Source organism: Panonychus citri, unplaced genomic scaffold (genome assembly GCF_014898815.1).
Source record: "Panonychus citri isolate SS breed McGregor unplaced genomic scaffold, ASM1489881v1 Contig00064, whole genome shotgun sequence".
In the NCBI taxonomy this organism is placed as follows: domain Eukaryota; kingdom Metazoa; phylum Arthropoda; class Arachnida; order Trombidiformes; family Tetranychidae; genus Panonychus; species Panonychus citri.
The window spans coordinates 40,833-63,303 of record NW_026515469.1 but is presented as its reverse complement, the minus strand read 5'-3'; the positions used below and the strand labels follow the sequence as shown (position 1 = coordinate 63,303).

General features: G+C 29.2%; 1 protein-coding gene across 1 annotated transcript; it reads right to left on the bottom strand.

The window, feature by feature from the left end:
* Positions 1-146: 146 nt before the first annotated feature.
* LOC128386220 (uncharacterized) lies at positions 147-22,073 on the bottom strand. The gene is made up of 12 exons (XM_053345218.1): positions 21,652-22,073; positions 20,502-20,825; positions 18,004-18,294; positions 10,546-10,833; positions 6,980-7,291; positions 5,969-6,109; positions 5,226-5,259; positions 5,042-5,145; positions 4,841-4,971; positions 1,118-1,339; positions 669-856; positions 147-550 (listed from the first exon to the last, which is right to left on the bottom strand). Exons 1-11 carry the CDS (start codon positions 21,704-21,706, stop codon positions 785-787), a joined length of 1,974 nt encoding a protein of 657 aa, XP_053201193.1. The 5' UTR covers positions 21,707-22,073; the 3' UTR covers positions 147-550; positions 669-784.
* Between the last annotated feature and the right edge of the window lie 398 nt (positions 22,074-22,471).

Genomic DNA, 22,471 nt, shown 5'->3' with positions numbered 1-22,471 from the left:
TTATTATCTTTTTTAGTAAATTTTGACATTGAAAAGTTTCACCTTGGACTTATTAGTTTTGGTTACAATGTATTAATTTCATTCGTTAGTCCGGTTCAGTTTCATGGCGATGAAAGTTTTCAAATTTCCAAGTTGAGCTGAAAAAGAGCTTCATTTATGAGCTATCACAGTGTTACTTTCGTTTGAATCACAGCGATTATGTATAAGCCAAGGTTCCTTCTGGTCAATTGCGTGGTCATTTTTGTCATGATGACTTTGGTTGATTGACATGATTGGGACATTTTCTTTATCCTTCATTGACAATTGAGTTGACGAGAAAACAAAATCCATACGATATAAGATCAAAATATCAGCTTGATAACATTTCGTTGATCGAAATTTTTTTTCCAGAGCCTCTTGTGAATCAAAAACTCGAACCACTTTTTTTATTAGCTGTCCACAAGGATTTTCTCATTGTATGGACAATCCAAATTATCATGACGAGGACATTCAATATCATGAATTTAGAGAAACTGTTGATAAATCAGCGAATAAATTGAATTACTTGTAACTATTAGTAATCATACGAAGTGTTTAATTTGATTGGCAAAAAAAAAGAAAACAAGAAATTCAATTAGTATGTGAAACATATGATTGGTGAAAGAAAATTTCATCATGATAATATTTACCTTGGATTCTGTATCCAAACATTCAAACATTTTTACATTTCGACGATTTTTTTTTCTCTCTATTTCTATTTAATCACATAGTTCCAATTGATCAGAACTCATCCAGTCGATTGAACTTAAACCAGGGTAGTCTTATTATCAACAATTGTCATTGGACTTATTTGTTCCCGCGGAAGTTGAAATGATATCTGAACCCAAAAGATGAGTAAATTGTTGCACAATTAACACAACATGATGATGATATAAAAAAAGAAACATCAAACTCAGATGAATAAACTTTGGTGATGGAGAATGAACAAAAAAAACCAAATTCATGGTATGTTTCACTAATCAGGTATTCATTTTAAATCCTTGCCTGTTAACTGAACTAAATGTTACACAAGACCATTGGATACATTGTGTATTTTAACTTTCTAGTAAGATAACAATTAGTTAATTATATTACTTACAGTAACTTCACTTCCATCACATGAGATTCTGATATTTTTCATTAAACTTGCATCTGAAGGGATAAGATCATTATCTGAACATTCATCGTTCACCATAGAGCCAGAATCTATTAGAAGTTGATTGCATGTTTCACTGATTAACGATATCTTGGAATCTTTCCCTGGATCCTCAAGAGAAGAAGATAAATTTCTCAGACGAACATGTTCCTCAACCAAAGTTCCCTAGGATAGATTAAGATGAGGAAGAGAGAGAGAGAGAGAGAGAGAGAGAGAGAGATATAAAATGAAACATTTAAAAGGCACATGAGATAATCCATGAGTAACTAGGGAATCAGAATATTCATTTCATGATAAGATTTAATATTTTACTCTACTGTGAATGTTATCAATTTTTTAATAGTACAAAATGTCTGGATAACATGAAATCCAATCTGATTTCGGAAAATAATAGTAAAAGGATAACGTGACAAGAGGATAATCATTGATAAAACATTAAAAGATTTACCAAGATTAGTGTTAAACTTTGATTGATTCATTTTCGGATATGTACTCACTTTTTATCATTACTCTTATTTCATCTTATATATTATATAATTTTACTCGGAATTGGGAGAAAAGAAAAAGGGTTAATATTGAACCGAGTTGAATAATGAACAAAATTCTGACCATTAATCATTCTGAAGATTGAGTGAAACCTCAAAATAGTGAACAACAATTAGATCGAGATTCAATTCCATGGTGAATTCAGTTTTTTTTTTCAGATCTTTATGTTTTCATTTCCATCTTGAATTTCATAGAGAATCCAAAGACTCACAATTCTCTTATTATTTTTTCTCATCTAGGTAAATATTAATACAACCATGTTTACTGAATTCTATGTGTAAACTGAATGTAAACTCATCCCATGTGATTAAGATACCATAAGGAGCATGATGAGGAAAAAGTTTCAAAAAAAGTTCCAGATTAACATGGGTTTTATCAGAATTTAAAAAAAAAAGTTCAGCTAAACTTTTCCCTGTACTTTGAATTTGGATGGGATGAAAATCTTAATAATTTACTTTCAGTGATTAAATAATTATAACACTAATTGTCATAAATGCTAATGAGTTTCACCTCTGGTCAGGTTGGTTTAATGAGATAATCAATAATTAATCAGTTTTTCTGGTGAACAAAAATTCAATAATCTCCATAATCATATACACAAATACTAATACTAAATTCAGTTAATTATCAGATTAATTGTTTGGCGAAAATTTTTGTTCATTAAAAACTATCGATAAAAGTTAATCATGTTTATCTTGTTAGAACAGTTTAATTTGAAGATAAAAAGATCCACCCAAGCTGAGGATAATTCCTTTGGATTGTCAATTGTGATTAACTTGGTTAATTAGCAAGTAAGATTAACTTTCCATAATAATAATAAGATTATCATTTGAAACTCATTCACTTCCTGGACATTTTTCCCCTGAGAAAACGTATCAAACCCGGATAAGAATCTTAATATACTGATGAGATCTACAATCAACTACTTACTCATTAGTTTTACTATTCCAAAGAATATAATCAACCTTAACTTATGAACTGAAGGATAGAACTTTTTTTTCCTTCTTCTAAAGAAAATGTTGGTCTCTCTTTCTCTCTCTCTCTCTCTTGATATTCATGATGGTTCTGAAAATTTTCAGGTTGAATGTATATCAACATTTATCATTGACCATTGATCATGATAAAAAGGAAAATGGTAACAAAAAGATGACTCCAGAAAAGAAGATGAAAAAAAAAAGATAAACATTTGAATGGTAACAAGTGACTGAGGAAAATGTTGATTCTTTATCATAACCATCAATTTTTACAAAAGGAGAGAAAAATTTTGCATTCCCTTGTGTTGAAAAGTGTATTCAAAAGTGATATTCATCTCAATGGGAAATAAAATAATAAATGGATTTATAACTATCATGGAGGATGTGGAAACCTACATATGAATAAATCTGAATGGATTCTGTGTCCTGATAAAATTCTAGGAAAAAGTTAAGGAAAAAGCCTAAAATATATTCTCATTTTATCCCTTTACACTGAATACTATTGATTGTCACAAACAATTCAACACAATCCTCATCAATTTCACTTTTCCTGATAAAATATCATCAGCATTTCAATTTAACCATTTATCTAACTGTGATTTGGAAATTATCATTCCAACAGAATCTGATTTTTCAGATTGAAAATAACGAACGAAAAAAAATGTGATATGAAAAAAAACAAGATTTTTCATCATGTAACATGATAGCATTTTCTGTTAAAAGAAATGCTATCAGCTAATCATATCAATGTCAAAGATATAATATCAGGGTGTCCGAATCTTGGTTTTCTCATTCTGTTGAAAGTTTCTAATTTTACTTTTGTTGGCACTTTTTTCTCATTCTATTCTTCTAATGGATAAGATAAATAAATAGCTGGTGGGCTATTATCAGCATGATGAAATTCTGAGAGACTCAATGATGGATTGTTATCATGATACATTAGGAATGAACTGAAAGTCCATGGACTAAGTTTCCTCTAGGGCAAAGTTTTCACACTCAAATCGACAATCAGAGAGAGACAAAGATAATAATATATTAACAGATAGTTCATGAGTTCCGAGACATTGTTCAGACTTAAGAAATGAAATTTTCTTGGAAATTCTATTAATAATCAAAATAGGTTTAAATTTCCGATTTAGGAAAAAACAATTTTATAGACTAACGAACACTTTTTATCTGAACAGTTCAATTTTTTTCCTTCTATTCTTCTCATTATCATGTTACGATCTTTTTGAGAAAATTTTCTAAGTCGACAGAATTGAAACAACATGATAAAGTTTCCGAAAACTATTCAGTTACAGTTTTAGAATCTAATTTGATTTGGATAGAAGAGAGAAAAAATAAAAGTTCTAATCATTGGAATAATGTTTTTTATTCTCATTATCAGAAATAGAAAATAATAAATTCTCTTCAGATTCGAGTAGAATATTTTTCTCCTACTACAATTTGAATCGACTTGTAGGTATTATTATTAAACATTTTGTCTTTAGAACTTTTTCTTTTCCATCTCCCCTGAAAGGATGAGAATAAAAAATTTGAAAATATTACTGAACTTTTTTACTTCTCTACTGAATCTGAAAATTGTTGTTCCAGTTCCTTATTCGAGTAAATTTTGTCATGATGATGATAAAAAGATAACAAAACAAAGTACATAAAATGTAATAGTAATATTATCATTCTGAAAAATGGATAAGGAAAATGTTCATCTTGTTATTACGATTCCATTTCTGATTCCATCTCAAATTTCAAATTCACCTGAGACCAATACATCTGAGTACATGGGTATTCATGAATATGAATACCAGATAACTTGGAATACATTTTTTTCCTTCTCACTTTTCAACGTTTGACATTTCTGTCCATAAGATTAGGGTGAGGTAGACAATTCTGGGAGAGAGAGGTATCATAAAACTCAGTAAATATATTCTTCATATTATACTAATGATATCTTTCCAAATATGATTCAATACAAAGAATAAATTGGAAATTTTGGTCATTTCGAAATTAACTTGGAAACGTATTAAGACTCGAAAATGGGCAAATCGTCTCCACCAATATAAAATATAAATGCTAAGGAAAATGTCACAGAATTTTCCATGAGATTCATCGGAAGAGAAAAAATAAATAACTGATCATTGGAACTAACCTTTACTGAAGATGAGGATAACTGATATGATTTGACTGTTGGACTTTCAGGAATCATTGTTGACCTCATTGGAATCGGAAGTTTATTTTGTTTTAATGTCATTTCAATGGTTTGTTTAATGTTGTGATAATCTAAAGTTGAGACAGAAAAATGATCCAATCATTATTTAGGAATTCAAATGAACCATAACTGATTACTCACCATAAGGATTCTGGAAACATGAGATGTCTCCGTTTGGAAGGCTTTTATCGATATTAACTAGATCACAAAGGCTTTTCTCTTTCTGTGTTATTCTGGGATATGACCTGAGGGGAAATAGGGCAGAAGAAAAATTCAGTATTAAGAATTGAGAATTTGAGGTTTTGTTTGGAAATGAAATTCTTACTTTGATTCATCGTAATAAGCGGTTGAAGGTCCAACTAAATGATTGGGATAAAAAATATCAATAATTATTTTAGTCAAAAATTAATAATCATATCATCATATGATTATCATAATGATAATAATAAAATCAAAGATTAATCTTATCATTCAAATTGATTTATTTGGTGAAAGATAAACATTTATGATAAACGTCAAGTTAATCAATACCCTAACAATATGATGATGATTATTTTATGATTGTGAATCAATCAAATATAATGTTGCCCAATAAACTAATGATTATCATGAATTTATTAAAACATGATAACAATAATGTACAATAGATAATTATAAAGATGATTACACATGGCGATTAAACAATAATCAAAAAACTCATTATCTAACATTGATATGAGCTAATTGTTAGGATTAAGAGTAAACTAAATGTTAGTATTAATCCTAATACAGAATCATGATAATTTATCTCGGAGGAAAATCCAGTCTCTATTTTATTCTTAGTCTAAGAATTTCTCTCTCTCTCTCGCTCTCTCGCTTGCACTCTCTCTTTCACTCTCTCTATGTTCAGGGTGTTCAATACAATAAAATCTAAAGGAGATGATTAGATAAACTGATAAGATTTGACTGATTGAAAGGTTATTATTATTATCCTGACGATGATTATTATTATAATTCCAATCATCATCAGGATAAGTTATTAATATAATGATGAGAAGAGATGAAGATGAAAACAGATTGTGAACTTACCCTGTCTTCTGTCAGTAACCTCAACACGATGTGATTTGATTCTTATAGCCAATATAATCATGATGATAATGATGAGAATAGTTCCAACAATGGCCATTAATATAACCAACAAAGGACTGTAAGTATCTTCCCTGGTAATATCTTTAATGATGATGAAAAGAAAGAGGAGGAAGAGAAAGAAAAAAGAAGATGATGAAAGAGAAGATGAAGATAAAGATGATAATGATGAGAAAAGAAAATAAGAGAAAGCGAGCAAGGAAAAAAAGGGAAATAAAGACAAAAGGTTACGTCGAACTCATTGTCAACCTTGTGAAATGTTTATCCGAAAATGGATTCGAACCATCAACAACTTTTCATTATATTGATTCAATATCTCGCTCATAATCATCATTGTCTTAACCATTCTCTCTCATTTTGACAGTTATTCAACTGTTAATACAACTTCAGCTATTGATCTTGTTAAGGAGAATGTTAAATTATCACCAAATTAATATTCATTCATAAATTTTATCCATTCATTCATCACAACTTTTTTTCTTCTTCTTTTCTTGAATTAATAATTCTTTCATTATTATTGAAAAATTATCTCAACTATTAAATTATTATAATCAAATCAAGTATCTCTCAGAGTTTTATCAGATTTCCGTTCAATTTACATTTCAACCATGAGAAATGAATCAATTTTCACCACCATGTTCAACATCATTTCTTTAACTGTAAGTGTAATATCTCAATTTCCGATTCTTGCAAAAAAAAAATAAAACCATTTCCGTTTCCCAAACTTGAAACAACTAAAGTAAAACAGTAACTCAACTCGACTTATTAAATTGATGTTCATCTGAACTTTGATGATGAGTCTTGCTGATTGGATGGATTTCATTTGTAATCGAATTAAAATTTTTCAAATACAAACAAATAATGGATGGAAAAAAATAACGGTAAATTGTGCTCCTCAGAATGAACAAAGATAAACAATCTTTAATACTGTTATCCATTGAAACGGAAACTTACCTTGTTTCATTTGATTATGTGTCATTGTTGTCGAGGATAAAGATGCTTTCAGGGAGACAGGGTCACTTTGACCTCCAGTGGTCTTAGAGTAAACATATAATTCATAATAACCCTGAGGCGATAAATCTTGAAGTAAAAACGTTGGACGATCTCTATTGGTAAGGCTTTTTATCTTCTCACGGGTTTTGGCTTTATAAACATCGATAATGTAAATGGGCGAAGGTCCAGTAAGTGGGGTAGTCGAACAATCAACTAATAATCCAGTTAACGATTGATTCTTCATGGTACAATTTTCCACCTTCACTGGAATACCTTTGATCATGATCAAGACAAACGAAAAATAATTGTTCAAATCAACGATAATTCAATTATCTTATGCTTGGTGTTTCAGTTCATGAACTTGATGGTTTGTTAGCAATTCATATTATCAACGTTGTTTAGATTCATCAACACTTGGAACACAATCTAATATTGATTAAGTTAATTCTTTGGAAGAAGTGAAAAAAATTGCTTAATGATATTGTATTTCTCTCTCTCTTCCAATCATGATAATATCTATCAGAATATTGGAATAATAATAATGTTAGAACTTTTTTTCTCACTCTTTATTTATCCATAACTTTCCCATGAAATTAGGAATCATTTTCTCGTTCAATATAATGTTGTTCATTTTAGTAATTGTTACGATGTATGTGTGTTTATGTCAACGATTAACTATCAACAATCAGCAATTAACTGTTTACTATCAAATGGTTGACAGTTGGTTAAGTCAGTCAATGAGATATTAATGATTGTTTATTATCATCATAAACTTCAATGACTCCTGATAATGATACATGTTATCAGGTAATATGTGTATTAGTTATTATCTTTTCCCTTTTTCTCCCTTGATTAAGTTTTATTCACAATCAGAATATTAATCTCATGGAGAAATAATTATCATGGAATCATTTTCCTGATCAAAATGAGTATAATAAATTTCAACTTGATTAGGTTATTATTATTGCTCCAGGTTATCATTAATGAGCAAAGATTTAAGATACAAAGTAAATTATTGGAACCACTTTCAAGAGATAAATCAACTGATTTTGATTGGAACATGAAACTGTTTCCTTTTATATTTAACATGAATTAGATTGAAATGAGAGTAATAACAATCATCTTGATAACTCTAATTATCATCAAATTCTGATGAAAGTAGTTAGATAAAAATCTTATCATGTATACACAATTCAAGAGGGGAAAAAAAGTTTTCTCGAATTGATCCAATTCTCATTAGATTGAACTGAATATTTCGATCAACCAATCAACATTTACCTTGACTGGATTTACATTAGAAAAACTTATTTCCAAGAACTGTCATTTTCCATCATCATGATAGTAAATAACTTACATGATGATAAAAAATTCTTGTTATATTTCAGAGTTTCAAGAATAAATATCTCTCTCTCTCTCTCTAAAATGAAGATGAAATTTATGGTTTTATCATGGAAATAACTTATTGGTTGGATGTTTTGTTATCGACTCAGTTTTTCTTGATATAAAATAGTTCTCATTTAAGAATAATGGAAACTCTCAGTCCAATATATAGATTATCAATTCCTTGTCCATTTCATGTTAAAATTTTTTCCCATGTCCCAGAATTTTCATCTCTTCTTGTCAACAATTTTTGAACAAAAAAAAAAACGTTTCACTGGTTCATCGAAACACAAGAGGAAGATGAAAAAATCGTTGAAACTTTATGAATATTATTCATTAATCATGGTTTTCATCACTATTTACTCTGAATTTTGTATGAAAATAAAAGTAACAATATCTTTCACCATCATGAAAAGTAACGAGTAAACTATTAATAGGAAAAGTGTTCACTTCATGATACGAGTTTCACAAATTCATCATGTTTCCTCATTTCCATCCAGAGTCATTAATGTCTTGAAAATATTTCCCATTCTTACAATGTAAATTTATCAACCCCTGAAAATGTAACTACCATGATGGATTCATGTTGAAAGCTCATTCATCTTGAAATCTCATTCTAAGATTATCTTATGCACTTGAAATGAATCCTAAATATATAATATACACATGAGAAGAAAAATAAAAATTTCATTCTTTCAAGACTTTTTGTTTATAATCATTATTCATATTGACAATTAACTTTCAATAAAGATAATTACTGAATCGAGTAAATTACCATGCTAAAAATATTTGCAAATAAATTCCTATGGTGATGAACTTTCAACCTGAGTAAAAGATGAGCTGAAAGATAACACTGAATGAGAATGAAAATGAAAAAGTTCATTCCAAATTCAGTTTTATCTTCAAATATTACAACTCATCTAAATGAATAAATATCAGTAAAAGTAAGCAGAAAATTTTACTCATCCTCATCTTCATCATCTCCCAATGTAACCAATGATTTTCTAGAAAATCATTCAATTGATTAAAACGGTTCATCCAATTGTTGACCAATCACAAATAGAGAATCCAATAAGTTAACCATTTTGAAAATTAAATTAAACTTTAAAAAAAAAAGAGTTCAAACAACGATAAAAATAAACAGGGAAAAAAAAGTAGAGAAAAAGATTCCTGAATAAAGATGTGATGAGAAAAAAAAAGTTCTGATACTTTCTGATAATCTAATGACAGAATAGATAACTGATAGTTTCCAAATGAAGATGAATTAACAGTTAGAAACATTTACTATCATTTGATAATGTACATTATCATCTAATGGTGTTTAAAGTGTAAACAATTTCGCAATTGATTATATTATCACCCAAATGTGATAATATTGAAAAGTTGAAATGATTCCCTGTCAATTGGTGTAACTTGTCATGATTACTGGTTCGTTGATACACTTTATTGATGTTTAGGAAGAGAAGGAAGAAAAAAAATCAAAGATGAAACAGAAAAAAACTGCTAATTCATAAGAATTGTTAATTCCTATTGTCAGTTGATGATGAAGATGAAGATGAAGATGATGATGGAGAAAGAAAATAGATCACATGATTTCTTTGGAATACTAACATTCTTGATAACCAACGAAATGAAAACTCGATAGTAGAAGACGATAATCGATTTTACCGTTAATTCCAATTGAGTCGACAGAAAAAAAAATAACAACCTCTCCATTCATCCTTCCTGTTTGTTGCTGGTAGAGGTTCTTTAGGCCTTATGTATGTTTAATTCTCAATCAATCTTAATTAATTGTTACACTCTCACTGGTACATCACATGGTAATAATGATAAATGATACAATCAATCAATCATTTTGTTCATTGATTACAAAACAAACACCAACACTAATATACGAAGCGAGTAAAAATAACAATGAAAATACATTGAGAATCCAAGAGTATCAAGTGAAATGTTTGCCATCAAATATTAATAACATGAGAGAAAATAGAGAATCTCAATTGATCAGGAATAAATTCATTATCAATAACAATGTTTAACTTGAAACTGATTCATTGACCATCATCAATATTAATATCCAAATGGAAAAGTCTCTAAGTAATTAGATGTAATTAATGTTGATGTTTACAAGTATTAATATACTTTACCTGGAGGGATAATATTAAATGAGCAAGGATCCTTTTGATGGCCGATTGAATTTGAAGATGTACAATAGATTGAACCATAACCGTAACGATTTTTTGGTGAATAAAGTAAATAACTTGTAGTCTCATTAACGGTATAATTGTTTATCCCATAATTAGTTGATGAGCTATTTAAATACCATTTAAATGATATCTGATCTGGATCAGCATCAACAGAACAGCTGATTAAAGTTTCCTCACTTGCACCAATAGGATAAACTAATTGTTGATCTGGCTTACAAATTGGAGCGACTGTTAATGAGACAAGAAACATAATCAGCAAGAAAAAGTGAAAAGCCAAAAAAAAAAATGATAATATTTTCATTAGTTTGGGTGACATTGTCATTAGTTGAACTCATTGGGATAAAATGATGATAATAATAATCATTATGATAATAGTTGTTAATAACGATGATGAGGATGAGGATGATAATAGTTATCATCTGTGATAAAACTATTTTCGTTGGTAGAGAAAATTTTTCCTCTCCTCTTCATTGTAACGATTGTAACTCATATATAAATACTATTTCGTTGATAATGATTCCCTATTACATGATAATGAGAATCTCTAGTTTTCTCCAGTTGAAACTTTACTTTTTTTCGCCTTCTATTATTCAGAGTTATCAGAATTTTCTTCTTCTTCTTCTTCTTCTTTTTTCAGTTGTTGTTTTTTCTTTCTATTTTCTTGGCAACTTTTAGATCACTTTCTTCCTTGGGATAATGTAAAGGAAGTATGAGATTAAAAGATGAAACATGATGATCATGAAGTTAATTTTTTCCTCCATCAAACTGAACAATCTCACTCACAGTTTTTGATAATGATGAGGTAACTTCACCTCAGTTACAATATAATTATATGCTTGCGGCTATTTTATTATCTCTTTTTGCTCTGATCAAAATAGGAAAGTAAATATTATATCATTGATGAATTGGTCAATGAAATGGTTTCCAGGAATAAAGATAAAGGTAAAGTATTAGGATGAGAATGATGATGATGATGATGATGATGAAGCAGCTGAAAAAATATATACTAAAAATCAAGGATAATCTAAGTAAAATGTTGTGTTCGATTGTTTAACTAACAACTTTGATTGATGATAAATGATCTTGTTGATGAACAAAAGTGAATATAGATTCTTATCTGAATATAAAGAATCATTGATGATAATAAAACATGATGATTATGTTAAGGAAGAGAGGATGAGGTAGAGTAAACCACACATATATACACATACAGGGAGAGAGATAGAGTAGATAACTGGGAGTGAGAGGAAATAGTAAAAGTTGATCCATTGAATTGGAGTTTCGAATAGAGAGAAAAGAATAATGAAAAAAAAGTTCGTAATTTAGACTGAAAATCTCAGGGACTCTTAATGTTTGTTCATCATGAGTAAATTGACCAGCCCAACTGAATGATTCATTTGAATTTGGTTCTTTGTATTATCTTTGATTTGAGCAACATTTTTCTTAGACTGACCATAAGAAATGATGGAACAATTTTCTCATGAAACAAAATAAAACTAAGGAGACTTGAAAAAAAACCCAAACAACAATTTACTGAATCTCTTGAATCAAATTATCTTTACGTGACTTTTAAGATTAAAGTTACTATCAAAAAAACTCATTCCACAAATCACATTGGAGACATAAAGTAATGAAGATAATACTTAGTACGTTGTTGATGATGATGATTAAGATGAGGATGATTATGATAATAGAGAGAAGGATATTTAAGCCTGATAACGTTAAACCCAAAAGAAAGTCAATTAACTGATAGAAAATATTTGATATTGTTACCTTGTTCTCTTCCATCACCATCTCTCATCTTCCAACTCTCTCTCTCTCTCTCTCTCTCTCTCTTCCTCTTCCGTTCTCTTTGCCGGTAATACACTATTATCATCTCAAGAGAGAGAGAATTGAATCCCCATGAATATGTATCTATCTTTTATCGTCCAGAACAGTTTTTATTTATACAGCTAAGTTAACATTCAGATGATAATCATCATCATCATCATCATTATTATCATCATCCAACTTGAGAAAGATAATCATTCCGTAGGCAATGTTGGTTTTTGTTGTCATTGGTTATTTGTTATTATTAAAACGATTGACTTTCCAATGATAATGTTAATAATAATAATAATTTATTCATCAGCATCATTTCAAGTCCTTTGAGAATCAATTATTAATCTTAAATGTAATATTAACATGACATTTTCATCTAACTCAGATAGAGGTTCAAGATTAATTCTCAGTTTATCATGAAATATGAAGCAAAATGAACCTTCAAATTGAACTTGTAATTTCATTTAATAAACGATTGATTGATGATAAATTCACAAGGGAAATAGTAAAGTTATCATTTAACTTTATATATATATTCTGTAGCATTACTAATTACAGAACTTTTTTATCAATCAATTATAATTCAATCTAATCAGTTGCTTTTTGTATTCTTAAATATTTACTCTGTCTCATTTATGTTATTAGATGAAAATAATTTCATAGCATTCTAATATTGATACCATGGAGATTTTATATTAATGAACCAGAATCGAGTTGTTTGAAATTTTATTCCAATTCAATTCTGAGTTGAAAAATTCTTGACTCACTTTGAATTTCATGTTGAAAATTTTGATAAAATCCAAGTCAATTTTCCTGAAAAGCTAATTGAAAACCATCAACAAATTATCATAAACTTTCAATGATAAAAGACTCAGAATCGATAAGTTTATTTTCTATCAATTGATTAATCTGATTAAATCACTTTGATTCTTAATTGGTGTTAAATGATGTTAACATTTGCTAAGATAAGTTGATGAATGAGATGATACGATGATTGTCCAATAATCAATTCCAAAGATAACGGTAAATCAAATAACTAATTTCTCATTATGATCACGATAGATAATAAGATAATCTATCATTGATATCATCTATTATAATTGATTTTCGTTACGTAACAAAAGGCCAGCTATCAATTTACAGGGAATTCAATGTTGCTGAACTAATTAAATTTTCGAGCACAAATTATCCATATTTAGGTTGATTCTTTTCACAAGTAACCAATTGGTTGAGTAAACTCAAAGTTTCGAGAAGAAGAACCAAAAAAATCTAATTCATCAAATGAACGTTTTTTTTATCTCAATCATTATCATGGTAATTAACACGATTGAATGACTTGATTCTCATTCCTTTTCAGCTTAACATGAAAAATTAATAAGATTGAAAAAGGATTAACAATGAATAAGATGATGAAAAATCAACACACTCAGTTGATTTTGATGTGATCAGAATGTTGAATATGATAAAATAATAATAACAGTAATGATAAGTACCAAGAATGAGAATAAAAAATCAAAGATATAAACAGGATACATTGAAAGTGGATAGAAATGAGGATAACAGGGAGTTGGAAATATAACAGAATTTAATTCTAAGTGAAATTGATGTTACTATTGAATAACTGAATTTTATTTGCATGGAAATGATTTTTTCTCGCTCGATCCTCTTTCCTTTTGAAGGTTAACTTTCCAAATCTTACGTGACCTTTGCCATCGAATGTTTAAAAAGATGATTACTTGTAATGCACAAGGATAATGGTTGGAACATTGAATCGAAATATAAGAAAATTATTACCCAAAGAATGTAAAAAGTTTAATGTAAGGTCACTATGGAATAGGTTCAATTTTCGATTCGAATCAAAGTTCGCACAAGCATGAAAGTTATTTTACTTTAATCATCCTTCATCGGGTCATTCAAATTCATCAGGAACATGATTTCTCAGACCATAAATCTCCAGTTTATTTCTCTTTCTCTCTTTATTCCCATGAATGTGATTCTATCCAGTTCTCGATATATATATATTATATAAATAAGAAACTTCTCAAAAAAAGTTCACAACATTTTAAAATTTCCAAAAGTTTAAAATTTGTTGAGAATCAAATAAGTTCAAGTTTAGAAACTTTTCTCCTATTTATCTTTCACTATATTTTCACTATTTCTTTTTCATAGTACAAAAAGGAAGACTTTGAAATGTGGTGAAGATAATGGAAGAGAGAAGAAGAGAAAGAAAGAAAATGAAAAAAGTTCTAAAAAAAGTTCTAAAATGAAAGAGAAAATCTCGTTAACCGAATTTTTTTCCTCGACTATCGAGTTTGTAAAGTTGTCCAGAAATTGAGGTCCAACCATAGCTAATTTTAGTTCTAAATTGAGAAGGTAAAAGAAAAACAATCTAATGTTATGTAAAAAAAGAAAATAGAACCAAAAACAAGAGAAATTGCAACATTTTCCTCAGAATTGTAACTAAATAAGATTGGGAAATAATCTCGAATCCAAAATCACCAAACAAATATGAGTAATCTTTCCGGAGAAATCATGACGATAATAAGAATTAGCAATGATTAATATTTCTCGATATTGTTTGTTTATCAATTCTCTCTATTGATTTATCTCAAATTTCTTTCCTTCACTCAAAATGGAAAACATAATTTTCCTTATTCAATATCATCATGGTTATCGAAAGGATCATATGTTATCTCATGATTTTCTTATATTAGAAAGTAAAATGTTAAATTTTAATGAATAAAAAGTAAGATGATAAAATTCAATAGTAAACAGAACTAGAATTCTGGACTCTGGTAAAGTAAATGAGCTGTTCATGGAAAGTTCTTGGATTGTGAGTAAACATTTTTCTCTTCCCTTGGATTATCCTCATTAAAATATTAATATTTAAGTTTAACCTTTGATGATAAGTTTTCCATCTTCCCCTGGGAATGTGAATGTATTTCAATACATAAAGAGGATAAAAGTATTTCTACCATGAGAACTCAGAATCTTCATTAGAACCAATTTATTCTCAACAGATTCTTTCACCATCTTTATCTGGGAAATTTATATTGAGCTATCAATCTTCAGGGTTCTAATGAATCTTTGGATCAAACGATATCGATTTGAGAAGACAAGAGATAAATATGAACATGGTGATAAGTGTGAGAAGATGAAGAAAAAGATTGCAGGATTAGATGAAGATGAGCCTCATGGAATTGACGGATAGAGTCAAGAGATTTTCATGGTCCATGAGGGTGAATTTTTCTCTCAGTAAAATGAAAGAAAGGCAAAGAGAGAGAGAGAGAGAGAGAGAGAGAGAGAGAGAGAAAGAAGAGAATCTCGAAAGAAAAGAAATCACTCATAAGATGATAAAAGTTCTGACATTTGAAAAACGAATGAATGTAAATCTTTTCTTCATCATCATCATCCCCATGTCATCTGAGAGCGATAATTATGAGAAGGGAAAATTCTTGTATCATGAAAGGTCATCACCGAGATAGTGAAAATAACTCAGCCAAACTCTTCCTCGGCTCTAAGCCTTTCCTTTGTTTTTCAAATTATCTTTTTCCATGATAACATAGAAAGTGAAGGATTTTGAATAACCTTGATAACTCTGAATTGGAGCTGAACTTTTCGTTCCCTTTCTTCATCACTTGACAGTAAAAAAACCATCTCCTTTTCATTTTGTTTAGTTATCATTATTGAGCTCATAGTCTCTACTTTTTTTTTACTTCTCAATTCCATTAACATATAAACATGGAACTCTAGTCTCATGATCATGGAGATTGAATCAAAATTTTGGAATGAGGAAACTTGAAGAAGGAAAGAAAAAGTAATATCTTCATATCGAGATAACAGTTTCATTCTTTCTCAATGAAGTAAAATTTTCTTCTATTATTATTGCTTATTATTATTCATTTGATTCTAGAAAAGTTTCATGAGGAAAAAAAAGAGAGTAACTTGTCTGATTGTATTCGAAATGAATTGGAATTGAAAAATTCAGTTGTATTCATATACAATTCAATTTCTTAAGTTATATTAGACAAATTGAATTCGTAAACTTGATTGAAAGGAAAGAGAAATTTAAACTTGACTTCGTTTCACTAAACTCGAAACCAAGTTCGAAGTCCAAAATAATCATGATTCCAATGTCCAATGACGATAATTGACTTTACTATTTCTTTTTCAATCAAATGAAATATCCAATCAGATGAATATCAATTATGAATTATCATCAGTCTAATCTAATCTAATCTTCTCAAAGAGAAAAAAGTTAATTTTAATTCTTACGAGAAAACTAATTGTACTAATTAGTTGATACTCTCTATTGACACTTTTACTCAATTTCTTATCTGAGACAAATTCATTATCAAATTGATTCTCAAATGATTATATCTATTGTCATGGTCAGATAATCTTATCGAGTTATAATAATAGTTGTAAAATTTTATCAGATTAGTTGACCTAAAATCAGTTGATGATTAGATCTAAAGAAATTGTCTATTGAACATAATGATCCAAGTCCATGTAAGTTAATTAGTCTCATTATCAAGAAGATAAGGTTCATCAATTGAATTGAGATGATCCAATCTCCCTGGAAAATTGACTATTAATCTGATTTTAGAAAATTCTGATGAATGGACACAATGCATGAAATGAGCAGAAATTATCTCGAAACAACCAGTCAGAATTATGTTATCGATAAAAAAAAGTGAAGATTATTTTCTGACAACATGTAACAATAATGATGATAATAAATACGATACTGTCCACAATTCAGTTGACCAGTAAACTATAGGTAGTGACCATTTATCGTAATCACATTTCATTATTATCATTTCTTATCCACTTACAGAATTCACAATTATCATCACTTCCCCTTCATTCACATACATCAAACTCAAAGTTCTAATGACACAATTTTCTATCTTATTCATTTATCTCCATTCTCTCTCTCTCTCTCTCTCCTAATCAACATCATAATTCTGATCATCATCATTCTCCTCTTACTCTTCCTTGACCATTTCCTGATCATTTTTCAGTTGTTGTATTGTAATGGTCATCGACATTAATGACCATAACCAGTGATACTTTTCATTTGACAAAACTAATCATTTCAAATTTCCGGATTCAATTTTTATTCATCAACATGATTGACCATCATCCAAATCATTATCATAACCATTGACCACAATCACAATCTTAATAATCAAACAATTTTGTCTCATCATCATCTTGACCAAAAGATGATAAATAATAACCAAGTTAGAAGATGAGAGAATCAAGAAGAAGAAGAAGAAGAAGAAGAAACTTTGACAATAAAATTTGAAGAAAAATTTTCTCCCAATTGCTGAGTAAGACTCAGAATCTTTTTCAGGGTGAAAAGATAAATCTTTTCATTGAAACATAACAATCACATTGGTAATAAATAGTTGATTATCCTCATTAATAACAGTTATTAACGATAATTAATAACGTTGTCTTTTTATATCTAAGTACAATAAATGGCTTCGGATTATCATACTAATCTTATTAAATAAGTTGCTCATTATTAATTGGATTGAAATTGAATCTATCATAAATTATACTTACATTGAACTCTCAGGAAAAAATGATTACTACGACCCTCGCCAACCGAGTTAATTGCTATACACTGATAATTTCCCCGGTGGGATTTTTTCACTTTTTGTAGAACCAGAAAATTATTTGAAACAATTAATCCATCCGATAGATTGGAAATTACCGGATTATCATTGAAAGTCCAACCGATTTCAAAAATATTTGGATTAGCGATTATGTTACATTCAAGGATCACATCGATTCCCTCCTTGATATTGTTTGGATTTAAATTGGCACCAAGGTTAACGGTTACTTTAGGTTTATCTGTTTTAATAACAATTAGTAAAATCGATTAGAAAATTAATTGTTTCAAACACTTCAATCAATTTAATGATCGTCATCAATCAATATAAATAATACATATATATAAATTCATTAGACTAATTAAAATGTAATTAAAACGGATCACAATTTAAGGGTAAAAATACAAATCATTTATCATTGATGATGATCATCATCAATAATTGTCTCATTAATTGTAATTTATTAACAAGTCTTGGGGTTTAAATGTCTTACCATTAACAATTTAATTGTTGTTACCCAAAAGTTGTTACAATTAATTAATGATAAATACTTTCCTGTGATAAATACTTAGGCTGTTAATCATGTTAATCTAATTTTATGCTTTTTCCCTATTGAGATAACGGTTTTTTTTTTGCTTATCCCATTTCAACAGCACATTGATTCAAATTAAGCTGTGATTAAATTATCCGATTAATTGAATTAAAGGTTTCAACTTAAAACATATTTAATAGCCAATATCAATAATGAATTAATCAATCAATCAACAGACAATCATGATAATTAAAGGATCACTTTTGAAACTTGATAATCTCATTTTTCTCACCATGAAATCATATTGATTCAACTTGACTGAATTCAGGCAATATTATTAATAGTATTTGAATATTGTTTTTTTTTCCTCTTCTTCCTCTTGGTCTCATCATTTAGATGTTAATTATTTTTAGTTATACATCTTAGCTTAATTAATACTGTCAGGATCTGTTTCTTAATTGATTCTTGATATTTAATCATCACAGTTACCAAAGGGATTGGTGATGTTCCTTGGGAAGGGAAGATAACTCATTTACATCATGTTCTGAGGTTAAACTGGTGAAAGTTGTGAAAGGTTAACAACTATATATAAAAATAATTCGAGCTCATTAATAAGTTATAAGTTCATTCTGGCTTTTTCTGTTGTTGTTTATTGTTTCAGGTTCCATGATGGTGTATAAAAAAATATAATAATAATAATATTCTCATCTCAAATTGGTTAAGCCTCTTTTGTTCATGCCTTTAATCATCAAGAAAATTCATGCAGAGAGTAATACCATCATGATAATAGATTGATCAATTTCACCATAGTCTGAATAATAATATTTATTCATCATAATGATGAGAGAAAGAGAGAGAGACCCATGAAAAAGATGAACATTTATCTTATATATTCAATTAAAATTAGGATTCTAGTTTAATCTCAACTTTTTGTTCTGTATCTCTTTCGTCTGTGGATAATATCATATGATAAAATCAACACTGTCTAGATAATATTATCATATACTAGAGTCTAGTTTTTCATTCTCGTAATATTAATTGAACTCTAGAAACTTTCTCCATGAAGAAAATGATTCATTTACATGGTGAATGGATATAAAGAAGATTTATTCAGATTCTATTAGAACTTAGATTGTTAAAAATGATAATAATCATTGAACATCATGAAAAAAATAAAGCAAGACAATTTTTTCACAGTTGAATGAGTCAAATTTGCTTTACTTGTTTCAAGATAATGATAGACTTTCAGAATCATCTTTTTCCCTCATGATAACCATGATAACAATTTCATCATGTTGACGATAATGGTGATGGCTTTAAAGTGGCTATAAAAAGCACTTGAATGTCAATATCAAGATAATATATGAAAATATAAATTTCTTCATATTATATAATATATTGAACTTTTTTTTTCTTCTTTCTTCCGGTTCAATAGAAAGTTAAAAAGAAAAAATAAATTGTCTTTCTTTCTCCCATTTTTACCTTAAAACTTTATCCAATGAACTTTTCTGTTTATCTTTATAACATTTCCATTGTTTACATATTATTATTTATTGTATATTCTTACAACTAACCATCATCATCATCCACAAATCCACCCTCAGCTGGGAGTCAGAAATTATATGTTATATATACACCATTTAGATATATCGATAATTTTATATCACTTTAAAATCAATATAAGGTCAATGATTGAACTCAATGGAAAACAGGAGAGTTGAAAATATCAACTGAGTAGGTGGAAAGGGTTATCATGAAAGTGAAACAAAGTTTTCACTTTTTGAACAAAATGTTATCATTAACTTTAGTTATTTTTTATATACCCTTTCATTGATTGAACGTGTTATTACAGTTGTAACTTTGTATATTACATAATATATATGCTGAAAGAAGGAAAAAACTATTATAATACTTACGAACAACTTTTAACGAAAATAATGAATTCCTTGTTTTATCATCTCTGAAATCAACTCTACACCGATAATCACCTTCATCTTCAAGTTTAACTGATTTAATTACAAGCGATGGAGGTGAGGTTGTCTCATTGACGTACATACGATCATCGTTACCAAATCGTTTAGCTTGAGGGAAAGGCACTTCTCGAGCATCGAGACTGTAAAAAGGCACTTTGAGTCCATCTTTGTAAAATAACATTAAACTGACAGTATCATCACCCCAATCAGAGACGTTACATGAAAAGGCAACGATACCACCGAGGGTAGCAACATATTGAGATAAAGCTAAAGAGGAAAAGAGAAGGAAAAAAAATATATTATCATGGAGATAGTAATCAATTGATTAGCAAATTAATCACAATCCGATGATCGCCTTCACACTATGCAAAAGCTAATTGAACACTAAGCTATTTACATGAACACATTGGTGTTGAAAATATGCAATATTTTGAGCTTAACTGAGCTTCTAATGTTAGTTTTTTTCTTTTGCCTTGTTTTTTTCATATCATATTATCATTTTGCTCATCATCTTTGAACTGAACCAGAACACATGCAATTGCTTATGTCATATATGAAAAACCACTTTGAGTAGATAGTTTTTTTCCCTCCTCTTTCACTGATGTTATACTCACCGTATATCATCATCACATGTATTTTTTTGCTCCTTGCACAATGTATTCACCAACTATAAGGCTCAGACATTTCATAACAATTCAAAAGCTCAAGATAATAATGATGATGATGATAACAATAATGATAATATTGTGGGTATCTTGAGGATTGTGATGTAGAAAAAAACTAACAAAAGATACTGTTCAAGTTATTTGATGATAGTAACAAAAAGTACATTGACTGAGTGTGGAAGAGAGAGAAAGAGAGAGAGAGAGAGAGAGCAAGATTGGGAGTGAGAGAAAGTAGAAAAAAACTTGGAATGAGAAGTGGGAGTGAGAAATGAACAGAACTTGGGTTTACATACTGTGGAGAAAATTGGAAAAGAATTGGTTTTCCAAGGAACAAGCAAAAGAAAAAAACAACTTCATCTGATGAAGACTAAAAGATGAAGATGGGAGAGAGAGCGAGAGAGAGAGAGAAAAGGTTAGATGATACTCACCAATCTTATAAGATATATCATAACAGAATATCATGGAAAGAAATCGAAGAATCATTGTTCGACCCCAATCGCTATTTCAACTCTTTTTCTCCTCCACTTTCGATTCTCTTTTTATTTTATCCTACGAACAACTATTTTTCCACCTTCTGCTCCTCCTTTTTGACTGTTTGACTTCCTCAGTTTCCTTGTTGGATTTAGATGTTCACCCTTATCTTGGGCTCATTCGAGTGGTATTATACTGAAAAAGGATCAGTATGATTTTTGATTTCTATCTTCTCTTGTGCTTCTGTAAAGATGAAGTGAAATCTATTGTAAAAAAAGAAATCGTAATGAGAAAGACAGAAAGATTGAATATAAGTTAAATTGAAGATGAAAAGATGATGATGATGATGTCTAATTGACTGGTGTTATCGAAGAGAAGCAGAAAAGGAAAGAAAAAAGTTTGTATTTTATCCACCGAAATTTGATCTCATTCAGATAGAACAAAAAGTTTTATCCATTTCGATATATTAAAAGGTGAGAGTCTCGATAAACTCCTAAGAGTAGTTCAGTAGACGGTTAACTATGCAGAATTTACTATCGCTCTCTTTCTCAGCTTTGGATAAAATTGATTATGTAAAAGTCTACGATTCTTTTTTATTCCATGCAAAACAGGGAGAGACTGAGTAAAGGTGAGAGTGAATTGGCTGGTGAAAAGTTAAAAAGGTTAGGTTTGCAATTCTCATGATAATTTAAGGCAGAGAGAGAGAGAGAGAGAGAGAGAGAGAGAGAGAGAGATAGAATGAGAGAGAATGAGTGGCTGAGGCAGAGAATTGCAGAA